Source organism: Bos grunniens, chromosome 1 (assembly GCF_055505025.1).
Source record: "Bos grunniens cultivar Pamir isolate PY7600 chromosome 1, Bosgru_T2T1.0, whole genome shotgun sequence".
NCBI lineage: Eukaryota > Metazoa > Chordata > Mammalia > Artiodactyla > Bovidae > Bos > Bos grunniens.
The window spans coordinates 93,029,163-93,044,201 of NC_141165.1; the positions used below are offsets into that span (position 1 = coordinate 93,029,163).

Genomic DNA, 15,039 nt, shown 5'->3' on the forward strand with positions numbered 1-15,039 from the left:
TAATACACAGCAGGTAGAATCAGAGCCCATCTCCTAAGGCCTACCCAGGCATTCAGCAAGTACTTAGGGAGCACCTGCTCTGGGCAAGGCCCGAGTTCTGCAGGTATGACAACAAACAAAACAGAAAAAGTCCCTGTTCTCATGGCCCCCAAAGTAACTCCAGCTGATATGTAGCAGCTAGACAAGCTCACGAGAGAAATAAATCAGGGCAAGTGACTCAAAAGGGGCATGAGGATGATGCTGGTTGGGGAGAGTCAGAGAAGGCTCACCACAAGGGGACATCTTCCCTGAAGGCAGCAAGGTTCGGAGCTGTGTGGAAGTCTGGGAAAGGCAATGGTCCCAATCGTGTGCCTGGTACTGGGTCAGGTTTTACCTACATTCCCTCACAGAAACCTCAACCCACATTATCAGGTAGGTGCTGCTAGGCCGTTTGTAAGACGGCAAACTAAGCTCAGAATCCAACAGTGCAGGCAGTAATGCTGAGACCTGCTTCTCCGCTCCAGAACCAGTGAAGCAGACACAACCCTTCAGAATCTTTCAACTGTTTTCTTGTAACCATGTGTAGCGGAGTCCCTGAGTATGAAAGCCAGGTCCTGGTGGGAATTGCCCAGAAGATTTTTGGTTCCTCTTTTCAGTCTGGTTCTTCCTCAGCACCAGAGTCTGGTGAGGGGATCTCACATAGGAACATCGAAGAGTCCATTGATGGTTTGCTGTTGACCTTTACACAAACACCCACACTTCTCCTCAGATGGCTGGACAAAAACTCCTTAAGAACCATCATTGAAATTTTCAGTGAAGAAAACTTTCAGATCAGTTTCAGTTAAGATTTCTTTTTGCTAATGTCACCACATGTCAAAATTAGAAATCCTGGATTCTTTTTGGGTGGGAACCAACAGAGCATTGGAAACACTCAGTTATTTAGGACCCCAGATGACTGAGTTGCTTTCTGTCATGGGGTCTGTCTGGCCCATAGCAAGACTAGTGTTCCATGTGTCTGTCATAACCCCAGAGTGAAAGAGACCAGAGGGTACGAGTTAGGGGTGAGAGGAAGGAGAAAGAGGAAAGGAAACCCTTATGGAAGACCTGCTAGGTACTAGGGACTTTTCCGCTTACACCATTTAATTTGAATTTAAGTTTTCAATCATCCTGAGAGGTTGGCATCATACCATTTTACAGATGAGGGAACAGGTTAATCAGTAAGTGGCTGAGCTGGGACTAGAACCCAAGTGAATAGGAATCCTTCTACATACCATTTTTAGTCATATCTTTTAAAAAGAGAGTTTGGATTATTTAGCTATTTTGTGCTCTCCTAAAATATAAAGGGACTCCTGAAAGTCCCTTGGAGTTCAAACCAGTCAATCTTAAGGGAGATCAACCCTGAGTACACTTTGGAAGGACTGATGCTAAAGCTGAAACTCTAGTATTTTGGTCATCTGATGTGAACAGCCCACTCACTGGAAAAGTCCCTAATGCTGGGAAAGATTAAGGGCAGAGAGAGAACAGGGAGAAGAGCCGTCAGAGCATGAGATGGCTGGATGGCATCACTGATGCAATGGACATGAACTTGGGGAAACTTTGGGAGATGGTGAGGGACAGGGAGGCCCGGCACGTTGCAGTCCACGGGGTCTCTAAGAGTCGGACACGACTGGGCGACTGAACAACAACAACAAAGTATACCTTTTCATTTACTTCCTTTTTTCAGTTATTCTCCCTAAATCTAGGGCTGGCAATGTTCGGCACAATTGCTGAAAGAAGTGCCCTGGATCAATCGAAGGTACCTCCCACTGCTGTGTAAATACCCACAATCACAAAACTCTCTTCCGAAATGCTGCGGTGGTGCCACATCCAGTCTGATGTCGGGCGGGAGGATGGCTGGGGAGGTGGAGACAGGCTAGTGTCCCGTGACCCTGCTGTCTAGGGAGAGCAGGCCTGGAAATGAGATCCCTCTCCTAGTGAGATGAGGGCCTCCCTGGGGTTCTGTGTGGCTCTGGAGGATACAGAAGATGTCAGCACTGGGGGGCCTTTGGGGCTGGCCAGTTGTGAAAGTGCTGAGGTTTTGGAGGGACTCTGCTTTTAGGTCAAGCACAGCATGGGAAAATTTACTATGCCTTCTAAGCAGAAAACCAGAAAATATAGTCTTTCAGGGATTTTGGTGCTACTGATGAGTGCTTGCTGCTGCTGCTGCTAAGTCGCTTCAGTCGTGTCCGACTCTGTGCAACCCCATAGACAGCAGCCCATCAGGCTCCCCTGTCCCTGGGATTCTCCAGGCAAGAACACTGGAGTGGGTTGCCATTTCCTTCTCCAATGCATGGAAGTGAAAGGTAAAAGTGCAGTCGCTCAGTCATGTCCGACTCTGTGCAACCCCATAGACAGCAGCCCATCAGGCTCCCCCGTCCCTGGGATTCTCCAGGCAAGAATACTGGAGTGGGTTGCCATTTCCTTCTCCAATGCATGAAAGTGAAGAGTGAAAGATGAGTGCTTAGGAGCTAACAAAACTATGAAGTTTGGATGCTGAAATTTCTGTGATACGCTGATGGGAAATGGGCAAATGTTTAAATGGGCAAATGTTTAAACATGTTTTAAATGTTTTGCAAAGTTAGGTTGTAGGGGACCGGCTATTTGGATTGCAGATAGCCAAGGAAGATAAAGACAGGGTAGCCATATGTTTCGGTAGATAGAGAGGGCAGAAATGGTCCGGAGGTGTAACTGAGGTCTTGTCACATGGAGATGAGGACAGTCATTTCAGTCTGAAGTCACGGGTCAAGCTGGGCCTAGAACATGGGACTCGGCTCTGAGCAGGCAATGCTGGCTTACCTATCCTAGAAGTGGGTCTCAAATGAGGGAAACAAATAAATAAGGAGAGTGATCCAAAAAGTTCTCTGCAAAACTGGGGCAGTTTCCTTTCCTGTGCTTAGTTTTCTTGTCTATAAAATAAGACCACCAAAATGAATGACCAGAGAAATTCCTTCAAAACCTCATATTCCTTAACTATGACTTCTCTGTCCCCATGGGACTGAGAAAACTGTCTCACCAATAGCTGGCATTCATGTGCTGGGGTCTCCTAAAGTCCTTTTTCTTTTGGGACTAGTATAACTTCTCTCTCATTGTCCATGGACAGACAAATGGATAAAGGAAGTGTGGCATATATTAATACATACAGTGGAATATTTAGTCATTAACATCATTATCACTCCTTAAAAAGGAAAGGAATTCTGACACATGTAAAACATGGAGGAACCTTGAGGGCATTATGCCTAGTGGAATAAACCAGTCACAAAAAGACAAATACTGTATGATTCGGAATCTAAAGTAGTAAAATTCATAGAAACCTAAAGTTGAGTGGTGGTTACCAGGGGGCTGAAGGGAGGGACAAGGGGGAGCAGTTTAATGTGTACAGCATGGAAAATCTGTTTCACAAAAACTGTGAAGATACTGGATGCTACTGCGCTGTACATTTTAAAATGGTTGAGATGGTAAAATCTACGTTATTGTTTTAATCATGATTATTTAAATGGAGAAAAAAATGCACTGGGGACCAAAAGAAAAAAAAATCAAACTGAACACTCTGTCCAATCCTGCTTAGACACTAAATACAACACTCTGAAAATTCTGTTACTGCCAACTCTGAATTCCTGCTTGTGCAGGTATCTTAACATTTAATAGATACAAGATCTTGTTTTGTTTGCCTCTCCATAGGCATCACCCCAAAGAGTGTGACCAAAAGAGTGAAAGAAACAGTAATGCTATCCTGTGATTACAACACATCCACTGAAGAACTGACAAGCCTTCGGATCTATTGGCAAAAGGATAGTAAAATGGTGCTGGCCATCCTGCTTGGAAAAGTGCAGGTGTGGCCTGAATACGAGAACCGCACCATCACTGACATGAACGATAACCCCCGCATTGTGATCCTGGCTCTGCGCCTGTCGGACAGTGGCACCTACACCTGTGTTATTCAGAAGCCTGATTTGAAAGGGACTTATAAACTGGAGCACCTGACTTCCGTGAGGTTAATGATCAGAGGTCAGTGGAACTTTCTGATTTTCAATAAGCCATCGATAGGAGAATGTCTTTGATGTCCTTAAAGACACACTCCTATTGGGTTTTCTCAGGATGTCCTAGAAATATTTGTTAGTTGCATTTCTTGCACTTTGACAGTCCAAGCTCATGACAGCCACCCTGGAGCACTATCATGACCTGAAGCACCTTCTGAATCATAAAGGGACACATTTGATTTGATGCAGTTGTACTGATTTTGATTTGATGTAGTTGTACTGATCAACTACATCAGTACAACTGATGTAGTTGTACTGAGTTGTACTGACCACTCCAGTAGTCTTGCCTGGAGAATCCCATGGACAAAGGAGCCTGGCGGGCTACAGTCCATGGGGTCACTAAGAGTCATCCACGATTGAGGTACTAACACACAGCATAGTTGTTCTGTTACCTGCACTTGATCCAGTAACATATTCTCCGTAAAGTATATTGACGGGCATAAAAGCTGCACAGGCATAAATATTTTTCAAGTAGTATTTGAATGTCTTTTACTATTGTATTTATTGCATATTTGAAGCTCTCATCTAACGGTCATTCCTACAAAGTTAGATGTTAGAAAACTGTGAAAGGCAGGGTAGGAACCAGCCTTGACTCAATCACAGGTAATCCTGCTAGAGGACACTGATATGTCCTGAACCTTCATTGAGAAGTGGCAGCCTGGGGCCATTCCTTCATACGTGAAATTCAAACACATTTCTTTTTCCTTTCTGGGCACTTGAGCCTTTAGTGGAAACAAAACCTTTTAACATAAGGTAAGAAATAACCTTGATAACAGTTAGCTTAAGAGGATCTTTAGTGAGTTCTTTACTGTTCTTCCCTGCTTTTGGTCTTCAGCTATATTGAATTTTTAGTTGTGTAACACCCAGATCATACCTAAAGCTTAGGAAGTAAGCCAAATTTACACAGAATTATCTTAAACTTCACTCTGTGTACTCCCTACCCATGGAGAGAACAAATATCCATGATCATGTGGTGGGATGTGAGGGGCTCTGAGAAGCCTATCTCCTCCAAAATTTAGATCTGCATGGATTCCTCCAATTCCCACTATTATAGCCTCTCCTACTAGTTTCGGCACTATTCTCCCCTCATGTATGTGTCCTCAGCTGCTAAGTCATGTCTGACTCTTTGCAACCCCATGGACTGTAGCCCACCAGGCTCCTCTGTCCATGGCATTTCCCAGGCAAGAATACTGGAGTGGGTTGCCATTTCCTTCTTCAGGGATCTTCCTAACCCAGAGACTGAATCCACGTCTCCTGCTGGCAGATTCTTTACCACTGAGCCACCTGGGAAGCCCTCCCTCTCCCTCCAGGATCCCTGTTAAAGATGAAAATGTGTTACCTGGGTGGAGATGTCATCACAGACATATTAGCCTGTATCAGTTAATTACGTTAGATACATAGTCGGTCCTTTAACAGAATATCCAGAGAGAAACAGACTCAGGACATGTACATTTTGACAGAAAGATAAAGAAGATCCAAGAAGGAGAGAAGAGACAGAGTTTCAGGGAGGGCAGGCCTTAGTAGCAGGTTATAGTTGGAGACCAACGCAGCTAAAAGGCTACCAGGGGGAGTGCTGTTTGAGGCTAACACGGCCTCAAACGGGGATTCGGTGCCAAAATCAGACAAGGGAAGACAAAGGGGAAATACTGCTTAATTAGACCCAGAAACAATTCTGGTATTCCCAGTTGAGTCAATTAGAACAGTGCTTCTCAAATGATAAGATGCCTATGACCTGGGGACCTTGTTCAGCAGGTTTGGCACTTCTGACAAGCTCCCTGGTGATGCCTGTACTGCTGCTAAGGATTATAGTCTGAGAAGCAAGAAATTAAGTAAACGTTCATTTGGCCAAGGTGACCAACTGTCCCAGTCTGCCAAGGACTGAGGGGTTTCATTGGATATGAGACTTCGGGTGTTAATACTGAGAAAATCTCAGGCTAACTGGGACAGGATGATTTCTCTACATTGCCAAAGGATACAATAACAGCATAGTATCATGAAGTAGGATAGCTAGTTCCTCAAATGTGCTGCACGATGGATGTTTTTAAAACCTGCATTAAGCAGCACATTTCAGGAACTAGCTATACTAGTTAACACATTAACTGCTGCTGCTGCTAAGTCACTTCAGTCGTGTCCAACTCTGTGCGATCCCATAGACGGCAGCTGAACTATCGTCTATGGGGTCTATGAACTATCCCAGGCTCCCCTGTCCCTGGGATTCTCCAGGCAAGAACACTGGAGTGGGTTGCCATTTCCTTCTCCAATGCATGAAAGTGAAAAGTGAAAGTGAAGGCGCTCAGTCGTGTCCGACTCTTAGCAACCCCATGGACTGCAGCCCACCAGGCTCCTCTGTCCATGGGATTTTCCAGGCAAGAGTACTGGAGTGGGGTGCCATGGCCTTCTCCCAACATATTAACTAGGTTAACAAATTTTTACCTTTCTAAAACATATGCACCTTTTCCTTTCCTAGTAGGATATTCTTACTCTACCCATTAAGAGTGGTGAAAACTTGGGTTAAGATTGAAATGAGATACAAAAGAGTAATTCTTTGATAGTTCAGTCTTGCAAAACCTTTGGAGCTGCTACTCGGAACAGATCATCTTACAGAAGGAATAGAAGACAGAGCTTAGGCTGTTCTAAGTCCAGGCAGACCTTGAAAAGATGATTTTCAATATGATCCTTGGTGTTAGTGGCATTCTTGTGGTTAAATATTTCTTAGAAAAGCAAAGTCCAGAAATGAACATGAATCATAATTTGGATATGTGTTACTTGGATTTGTTATTCCAAGTTATAACATGACATACTGATATTATAAGAAACAAAAGGAGTATTCTTGTTAGCTACCATTGCAATGATTTGATCTTATAGGATAAATTAAAGGAGTAGAAAATAATGTCAACTAAAAATGGCTCAAGAAAATGTCAAACAATTTAAGAACAGGACTAATTCAAAAAAGAAAGGTGACTCTATCTGTATCTAGATCCAAGTTTTTCCTTTCCTTGGCAATTATAATCACTTGTCATAACTTCTCCTCTCCCAGTCCTGGAAGCTTTCACCCAGCAACTTGATTTACATGAAGGAATTCCTCTAAGAGAAGACACGTTTAAGACTCACATTAGTCTAACTAACTTCCTGTATGTCAGTCTCTGGTCTACATGATTTATGTTAATGATACCATTTAACTCTTACAACACTGGGAAGGAGGTATTATAATCCCTTTCTTACAATGAGCAAACTAAGACTGAAAGTGGTTAAGGAATTGGCCCAGGATTAAAGGCAAAACTGGTTTTAAAACCTGCCCTTGATGACCACTGTGCATTATACTACATCTCTCTGTGAGGCTCTGAATTCTAAAAAGAAAACTAACATATGAGATGACGTACGAGGGGATTAGTCCTGTGTGTGTGCTCAGTTGGCTCTGACTCTTGGAGACCCCATGGACTATAGCCCATCAGGCTCCTATGTCCATGGAATTTTCCAGGCAAGAATACTGGAGTGGGTTACCATTCCCTTCTCCAGGGGATCTTCCCAGCGCAGGGACAGAATCCACCGTCTCCTGCATCTCCTGCATTGGTGGGCAGATTATATACCACTGCACCACCCACCACCTGGGAAGTCCACATTTGGATTGGTTCCCCACACTTATGCTAAAGAAGTATAAATTCTTTAAGCCTCACAATAAGTGAGAAAGAGGTGCGTGGAGTTTTCCCCTGTTTCCTCTGTAGTCATTTCACTATGCTTTGCTTTGTGTATATTTTAACATGTTATTAGGGGTCAAAAACACAAATGAAAGGGTGCCTCAAGTTCTTTGGAGGAATATTAGGAAGGCCTCTCTGTCCTTGTTAGGTGTGTCAAAACAGCAAGGGGATCAGTAAAGCATGGTGGTTGAGATGATAGGCTCAACAGTATAAAATTGGAACAGAGGTCTATCTGATTAAAGACTGCTTTTGAAAATATAAAGGTAATGCCAAACAAACTTTAGAGTAGTGTTACTCCAGGTGTGGGAACTAGGAGGCCGGGAAAGTTAAGACCATACAAGTAGATTTACATAAGTTATTGTCAATGCTCTGGTTCTCAAGTTGGGTGGTGGGCTCCCAGGTACATAGTATAGTATGAATTAATAAATAGATACATAAAAGAGGGTCAGTTTGTATACCTCAAAAATTAGGTAGAAAAGGAAGAAAAAGAAGTAAAAGAAAGGAAAGGAAAAGAAGGCAAACATATGTAAATCTGCCTGTTTATAACTATCTCTAATACCATGCCATTGGTATTTTTCTGAGGCTACATTTTTTTCAATATAATCTTATTTACTGTTTTAATAAGACAGCAAAGTTTAAAGCTCTAAAAAAAAAAAGGAAAAGAAATCAGAGGAAGGGAAGGCTCTGGTATCAGAAAAACTTGAATTCAGTTCTCCCACTTACTGGTTGTGATTTCTCTAGACCTCAATTTGATTATTCATAAAATGGAAACATTGTATTAGGATAAATAATACAAAATTACTGATATTTGACCTTTTTGGATCTACAACCTACCTCCTAGGGTTGTTATAAAGACAAAATGAGATAACGTCCAGACCTAAGAAAATTAACAGCTCAATAAATGTTGTTTTTAAACGCAAGCACTATGTCAATATTTATTCACATGAATTTAGTTCTTTAATAAGTGCTCTCCTACCTCCATTCCATCAAAAGTAATGAATTGATATAACCAACTCAAACTAAAGTTAGTCTTTGGGTTATACATAATTACTAATACTTATGGGAAGTTGAAAATTATATTTTATTCTTATTAAAGCTATGTATTAAAAATATAATTACACACAAACATGTAATGATATGTACTTACATTCTTGTTCTTTCTTCAGCTGACTTCCCTGTCCCTACCATAAATGATCTTGGAAATCCATCTCCTAATATCAGAAGGGTAATTTGCTCAACCTCTGGAGGTTTTCCAAGGCCCCACCTCTACTGGTTGGAAAATGGAGAAGAATTAAATGCTACCAACACAACACTGTCCCAAGATCCTGAAACCAAGCTCTACATGATTAGCAGTGAACTGGATTTCAACATGACAAGCAATCACAGCTTCTTGTGTCTTGTCAAGTATGGAGACTTAACAGTGTCACAGACCTTCTACTGGCAAGAATGTAAGTGATTGTCCTGGACAGTTTCTGCTGGGTAGAATCTAAAAAGAAAATAACTCAGCCAGATACATTACACAATTATGCATATTGACTTTGATACTATTACTTGCAGTATTTTTTAGACATGCAAATAAAATAACAATAAAAGTGTTAGTATGACTTATTAAGGTCACTGTACAAGGTTTGACTATAATGGTACTAATTTTACTTTCTTTAATCAACATTCTAAAATTTAGATATCCAAGTAAGTTCTGTCAAGTCAACATCTTAAGAAGTTATTATAATAATATTGTTGTTATAGAAAGCACTAAAATGCGCCTTTCTTTGAAATTGCTCTCTAGGCTTTGGCACTTTCATTTTTTAAAAAATTTATTTTAATTGGAGGCTAATTACTTTACAATATTGTGGTGGTTTTTGCTATACATTCACATGAATCAGCCATAGGTGTACATGTGTTCCCCATCCTGACCCTCATGCATTGAACCTGGACTGGTGATCTAGTTCACATATGATAATATACATGTTTCAATGCTATTCTCTCAAATCATCCCACCCTTGCCTTCTCCCACAGAGTCCAAAAGTCTGTTCTTTACATCTGTGTCTCTTTTGCTGTCTTGCATATAGGGTCATCATTACCATCTTTCTAAATTCCATATATATGCGTTAATATACTGTATTGGTGCTTTTCTTTCTGGCTTACTTCACTCTGTATAATAGGCTCCAGTTTCATCCACCTCATTAGAACTGATTCAAATGTATTCTTTTTAAAAGCTGAGTAATATTCCATTGTGTATATGTACCACAGCTTTCTTATCCATTCGTCTGCCACTGGACATTTAGGTTGCTTCCATGTTCTGGCTATTGTGAACAGTGCTGCGATGAACACTGGGGTACACGTGTCTCTTTCAATTCTGGTTTCCTCAGTGTGTATGCCCAGCAGTGGGATTGCTGGGTCAAAAGGCAGTTCTATTTCCAGTTTTTTAAGGAATCTCCACACTGTGCTCCATAGTGGCTGTACTAGTTTGCATTCCCACCAACAGTGTAAGAGGGTTCCCTTTCCTCCACACCCTCTCCAGCATTTATTGCTTGTAGACTTTTGGATAGCAGTCATTCTGACCGGCGTGAAATGGTACCTCATTGTGGTTTTGATTTGCATTTCTCTGATAATGAGTGATGCTGAGCATCTTTTCATGTGTTTGTTAGCCATCTGTATGTCTTCTTTGGAGAAATGTCTGTTTAGTTCTTTGGCCCATTTTTTGATTGGGTCACTTATTTTTCTGGAATTGAGCTGCAGGAGTTGCTTGTATATTTTTGAGATTAGTTGTTTGTCAGTTGCTTCATTTGCTATTATTTTCTCCCATTCTGAAGGCTGTCTTTTCACCTTGCTTATAGTTTCCCTCATTGTGTGAAAGCTTTTAATTTAATTAGGTCCCATTTGTTTATTCTTGCTTTTATTTCCATTACTCTGGGAGGTGGGTCATAGAGGATCCTGCTATGATTTATGTCAGAGAGTGTTTTTCCTGTGTTTTCCTCTAGGAGTTTTATAGTTTTTGGTCTTACATTTAGATCTTTAATCCATTTTATTTTTGTGTATGGTGTTAGAAAGTGTTCTAGTTTCATTCTTTTACAAGTGGTTGACCAGTTTTCCCAGCACCACTTGTTAAAGAGATTGTCTTTTCTCCATTGTATATTCTTGCCTCCTTTGTCAAAGATAAGGTGTCCATAGGTGCGTGGATTTATCTCTGGGCTTTCCATTTTGTTCCATTGATCTATGTTTCTCTTTGTGGCACTTTCATTTTGGGAACCCCCTTCCCATGATGGTCCCATAATGTCAAATCATTGTCCTTTGAGGGTGAATGTGCTTTTTAAGAAATACTTGTTCACTCAGAACCAAGCCTGGCAAAGAAAGTGAATGACAAACTACTAGAGGACAATGCTTGAAAAAAGTGGTCATTTTTGACCAAAACCATGCCCAAATATTTGCCCCACATGTAGTAAACTTATATAATTTTCTTTCCCCAAGAGGTGAAATCATATGAAAATATAAAATGGAAAAAGTAGGGCTTACATAAATGTATGCATATTAAATCCACAATGGGTTATTACAGAAGAACTCATATACTTGAAATACATTTCTAGCGTATTTGACTGATTATATGGAGCATTACCAGGCCTCTGTCCACCCCCCAACCCCTTGTAACAGTATGTTTTGTGGCTGCACAGTAAAAAACAATATATTGTGTATAATATATTGATCTTATGTATAGTATATCTTATATCTTCCACTTACCTTTGCTTGTAGTAGAGATATTTTAGATGGTCTACTAGTTCATCTTAGGTAAGATTAACTCTAGGTCTTTCCATCTTGAGTGGATTGTTTTCCTTAATAGGTAAGGAGATAAAATTTGGGGCAAAAATTAGTTCAGATACAAACCAAATTTTGTTGGAACATGATACAAAATTAGTTCAGATACAAACCAACTCTTATTGATATGATTTTATTAATTGTCCAAACTCATCTCTATCATATTTCATGTATCTGAAAAAAGCTTATAAAAATTAAGTTTGAATCATATAGTTTATTAATTCAGCATTGTCATTTTATTGATATATAATTAATCAATTTTAGATCATCATGATTAAGGTAGAAGTTAATAAGTACTGAGTCAATTATATTTTATTTGGGACTGTATGATATTCTGAGGCAACGGTTAACAAAAATTTTCAGAAAAGGGCCAGATAGCAAATATTCTTTACAGGTCATAGTCTCTAGCAACAACTCAGTTCTGTTATAACATGAAAACAGCCATAGACAAGACATAAATGAAGGACATAGCTGTGTTCCAACAAAATTTTATTTAAAAAAATAGGTGGTAAGCCAGATTTGGCCTATGCATGGTAGTTCATTGACTTAAAGGAAATAGATTGTAGTCCTTTAAATAAAAGGATGGATCTATTCTTTAAAGATGATTTAGACTGCCCAGCTTTATCATCTTTTCTCTGATTTGTCTTTTCTCAACTCTTTCTTCATGCTAAAGATGAGCAGTATCCCTTTTCAGAATAATTAAAAATACTAGCTCTTTGTCCTCTTTGGTCTACATTCACAATGACTTGTGGAGACAGAATTAACTGTTTAATCATTCCATCTCGCAATCTTTTTTTTTTTTCAATTCAGTCTTCATTAAGCAGTTGTCACAAAGCAAGCATCTTGCTAGGTGCCAGTGTTGTCTTTATGGTCAGACAGCTTTAAATACTTCAACTGGACTGCAAATGTCATTCAGAGTCAGAAGCAAATAAAGCATTTGTGGGGTGGCAAGGGGTGACTGCATAAACAAACATAAATTAGCGTATATAGTGAAAGAAAGTGAAGTCACTCAGTTGTGTCCGGACTCTTTGTGACCCCGTGGGCTGTAGCCTCCCAGGCTCTTCCATCCATGGGATTTTCCAGGCAAGAGTACTGGAGTGGGTTGCTATTTCTTTCTCCAGAGGATCTTCCCGACCCAGGGATTGAACCCGGGTCTCCTGCATTGTAGGCAGATGCTTTACCATCTGAGCCACCAGGGAAGTCAAATTAGTGTATAGTTGATAGCAATTTTGAATGGATGTGAGCAAAGCTCTACTATTTAAATACCCACTATTAACCCCAAATTTATTAATTAAGCAGATTGGGTCTGTGGCTCTTTTAGCCTGGGCCCACCCAATTTGTTAACCCTTGACATACTGGAACGTATAGGGATGTGTGTGTGTGTATAAGGGGTGAATCAGGGAGACCTACTCAGGCTGTCTTATGAGCTATATGTGCAAATGTCCTCACACAACTATACATCTGGGATTTTGGGTCTTCCCCATGGAGTAGTGCCAAGTTCCTAATAGGCATCACGAAAGAGTGGGATTGCTGTTACTGATTCCTCCTTTCTCTTAAACACTTACCTTCTTCTAGGCTGAGTGAGGCTTGAGAATGGATGAGGAGTGACCTCTGAGAGGAACCCTGTGAAACATCTAGACTCCCAGGATAACAGCAAGAGCTTCTTTGTTATTTTGGGTGTCATTTTGGTCTGCAGAGGCCAACTCTGGTAACCACTGGATATCTCTATGCAATTGGGTGTTTTAGAGAAAAATAGAAAAACAACTTACCCTAGTTTTCAAGTAGTGGGTGCTCTATGGTCAAATGTACATTTTATAATGATCACTGTGGCAGAATGTATAGGAATTATTTGAGCCTAGAACACCAGAGGCAAAGAGACCATAAAGGCTACTTGGTTGGAGATCAGAAAAACCAGAACTAATTCCTGCAAGAGATTTGGAGAAAAGGAATCAGTTGCAGAGATAGTCTCAGTACAGAACAGAAAGTCAGTGGGAGCTACTGAGCAGTGAGCACGAAGGCAAGCCTTCCCTTGGTCACTGATGGTGTTGCCATTAACTGAAATGGGAGAATGCAGGTGGTAGATACACTTTAGAAAGAATACATATGCTGAGTTCAATTTTAATCAAATGGAGAGGCTGGCATCCAACCATCTAGTTAGCAGTTGGAAATACAAATTTGGGGCTCAGAAGTGAGATCAGAAATATGATATACAGACTTAGAAATCAGCTGGTGTTTCCAACCTCAGGTGTGGCTAAGATCGCCCATGATTACCAGGGCTAGTGAGAGAATGGGACCACAGATGGAACCATGGGGACAAGTTAAAGAATAAAAAGAGGAAGAAGAGCTGATGAACAAAACTGAATCACAACAAACAGAAACAGATGAATGTGGTGTCACAGAAGTCCCAGGAGGAAAAGTGTCAACAGGACTGAATGCTGATGAGAAATCCAATAAGCTAAAGACCAAAATTTATCCCCAAGGTGTATAATCAGAAAAATGAGAATCAAGTATGCTAAGTCACTTCAGTTGTGTCCGACTCTGTGCAACCCCGTAGATGGCAGCCCACCAGGCTCCCCCGTCCCTGGGATTCTCCAGGCAAGAACACTGGAATGGGTTGCCATTTCCTTCTCCAAGGCATGAAAGTGAAAAGTCAAAGTGAAGTCGTTCAGTCATATCCGACTCTTAGCGACCCATGGACTGCAGCCTACCAGGCTCCTCTGTCCATGGGATTTTCCAGGCAAGAGTACTGGAGTGGGTTGCCATTGCCTTCTCTGGAGAATCAAGTACTTTAGTATTAATAAATGTTCAGTATTTATTGATGAGCCATTCCGGGGAAATCAGAGGAGGATGAGCTGCTAGTATTCCTTTAGTGTCTCTGCCCTTTGTCCAGATGTTGGTGCTAACTATTCCTTAAAGGAATTGAAGAATAAATGGTGTAGCTGCTGCTCCTGAGTGGAGGACTGACACATACACCTTTGTCCTCCCACCCACATCCTTCTTCGTGTGCCCCCTCTTCTTTCTGTTCCCTGTGTTCTACAGATGAGAGCCAGTTTGCAGAGCTCTCCTCCAGGATGATCCTACCTACCACTAAGCGACAGCCATGCTTGGTTCTTTGCTAGGTCTCTTCTATTCTTCCAGAAGCTCTAGGCTGAATGATGAAAAAGGTGTTATCTGAAAATGAATGCAAAGTGACTTCTGTAGTTTTAGGCAGCTATTGTGAGGTGTGTATGTGTATGTGTATGTGCGTTAAAGAGGACACCCTAAAAGGGAGAAGGCGTGACAGAGCTGGAGAAGGAAAATCTAGAAGGTACATCTAGAACACAACATCAACTATTAGTAGCAGTACATAGTAATATCAGCTATAGAAATACTTCTATTTATTTTTCTACTTTTATTTATTTTTAAAAATTGCTTATTAAGCTCTGGTATTTGTTTATTTGGCTACAACACACAGCATGCACGATTAGTTCCCTGACCAG

The 15,039-nt window shown here is 40.9% G+C and overlaps 1 protein-coding gene and 1 long non-coding RNA gene across 4 annotated transcripts in view; one reads left to right on the plus strand and one right to left on the minus strand.

The window, feature by feature from the left end:
• The window catches only part of CD80 (CD80 molecule), a 32,663-nt gene that overhangs the window by 10,832 nt on the left and 6,792 nt on the right, over positions 1–15,039 (plus strand). For all 3 annotated transcript variants that reach the window (XM_086404450.1, XM_086404436.1, XM_086404442.1), the window contains 2 exons: positions 3,697–4,023; positions 8,917–9,198. In XM_086404450.1, coding sequence (XP_086260576.1) covers positions 3,697–4,023; positions 8,917–9,198 — 609 coding nt within the window. The remainder of the gene's footprint in view (positions 1–3,696; positions 4,024–8,916; positions 9,199–15,039) is intronic.
• LOC147379937 (uncharacterized) lies at positions 9,872–14,330 on the minus strand. Its single transcript, XR_015165069.1, has 3 exons — positions 13,330–14,330; positions 11,486–11,577; positions 9,872–11,091 (listed from the first exon to the last, which is right to left on the minus strand). It is a non-coding gene; the product is annotated as an uncharacterized LOC147379937 (long non-coding RNA).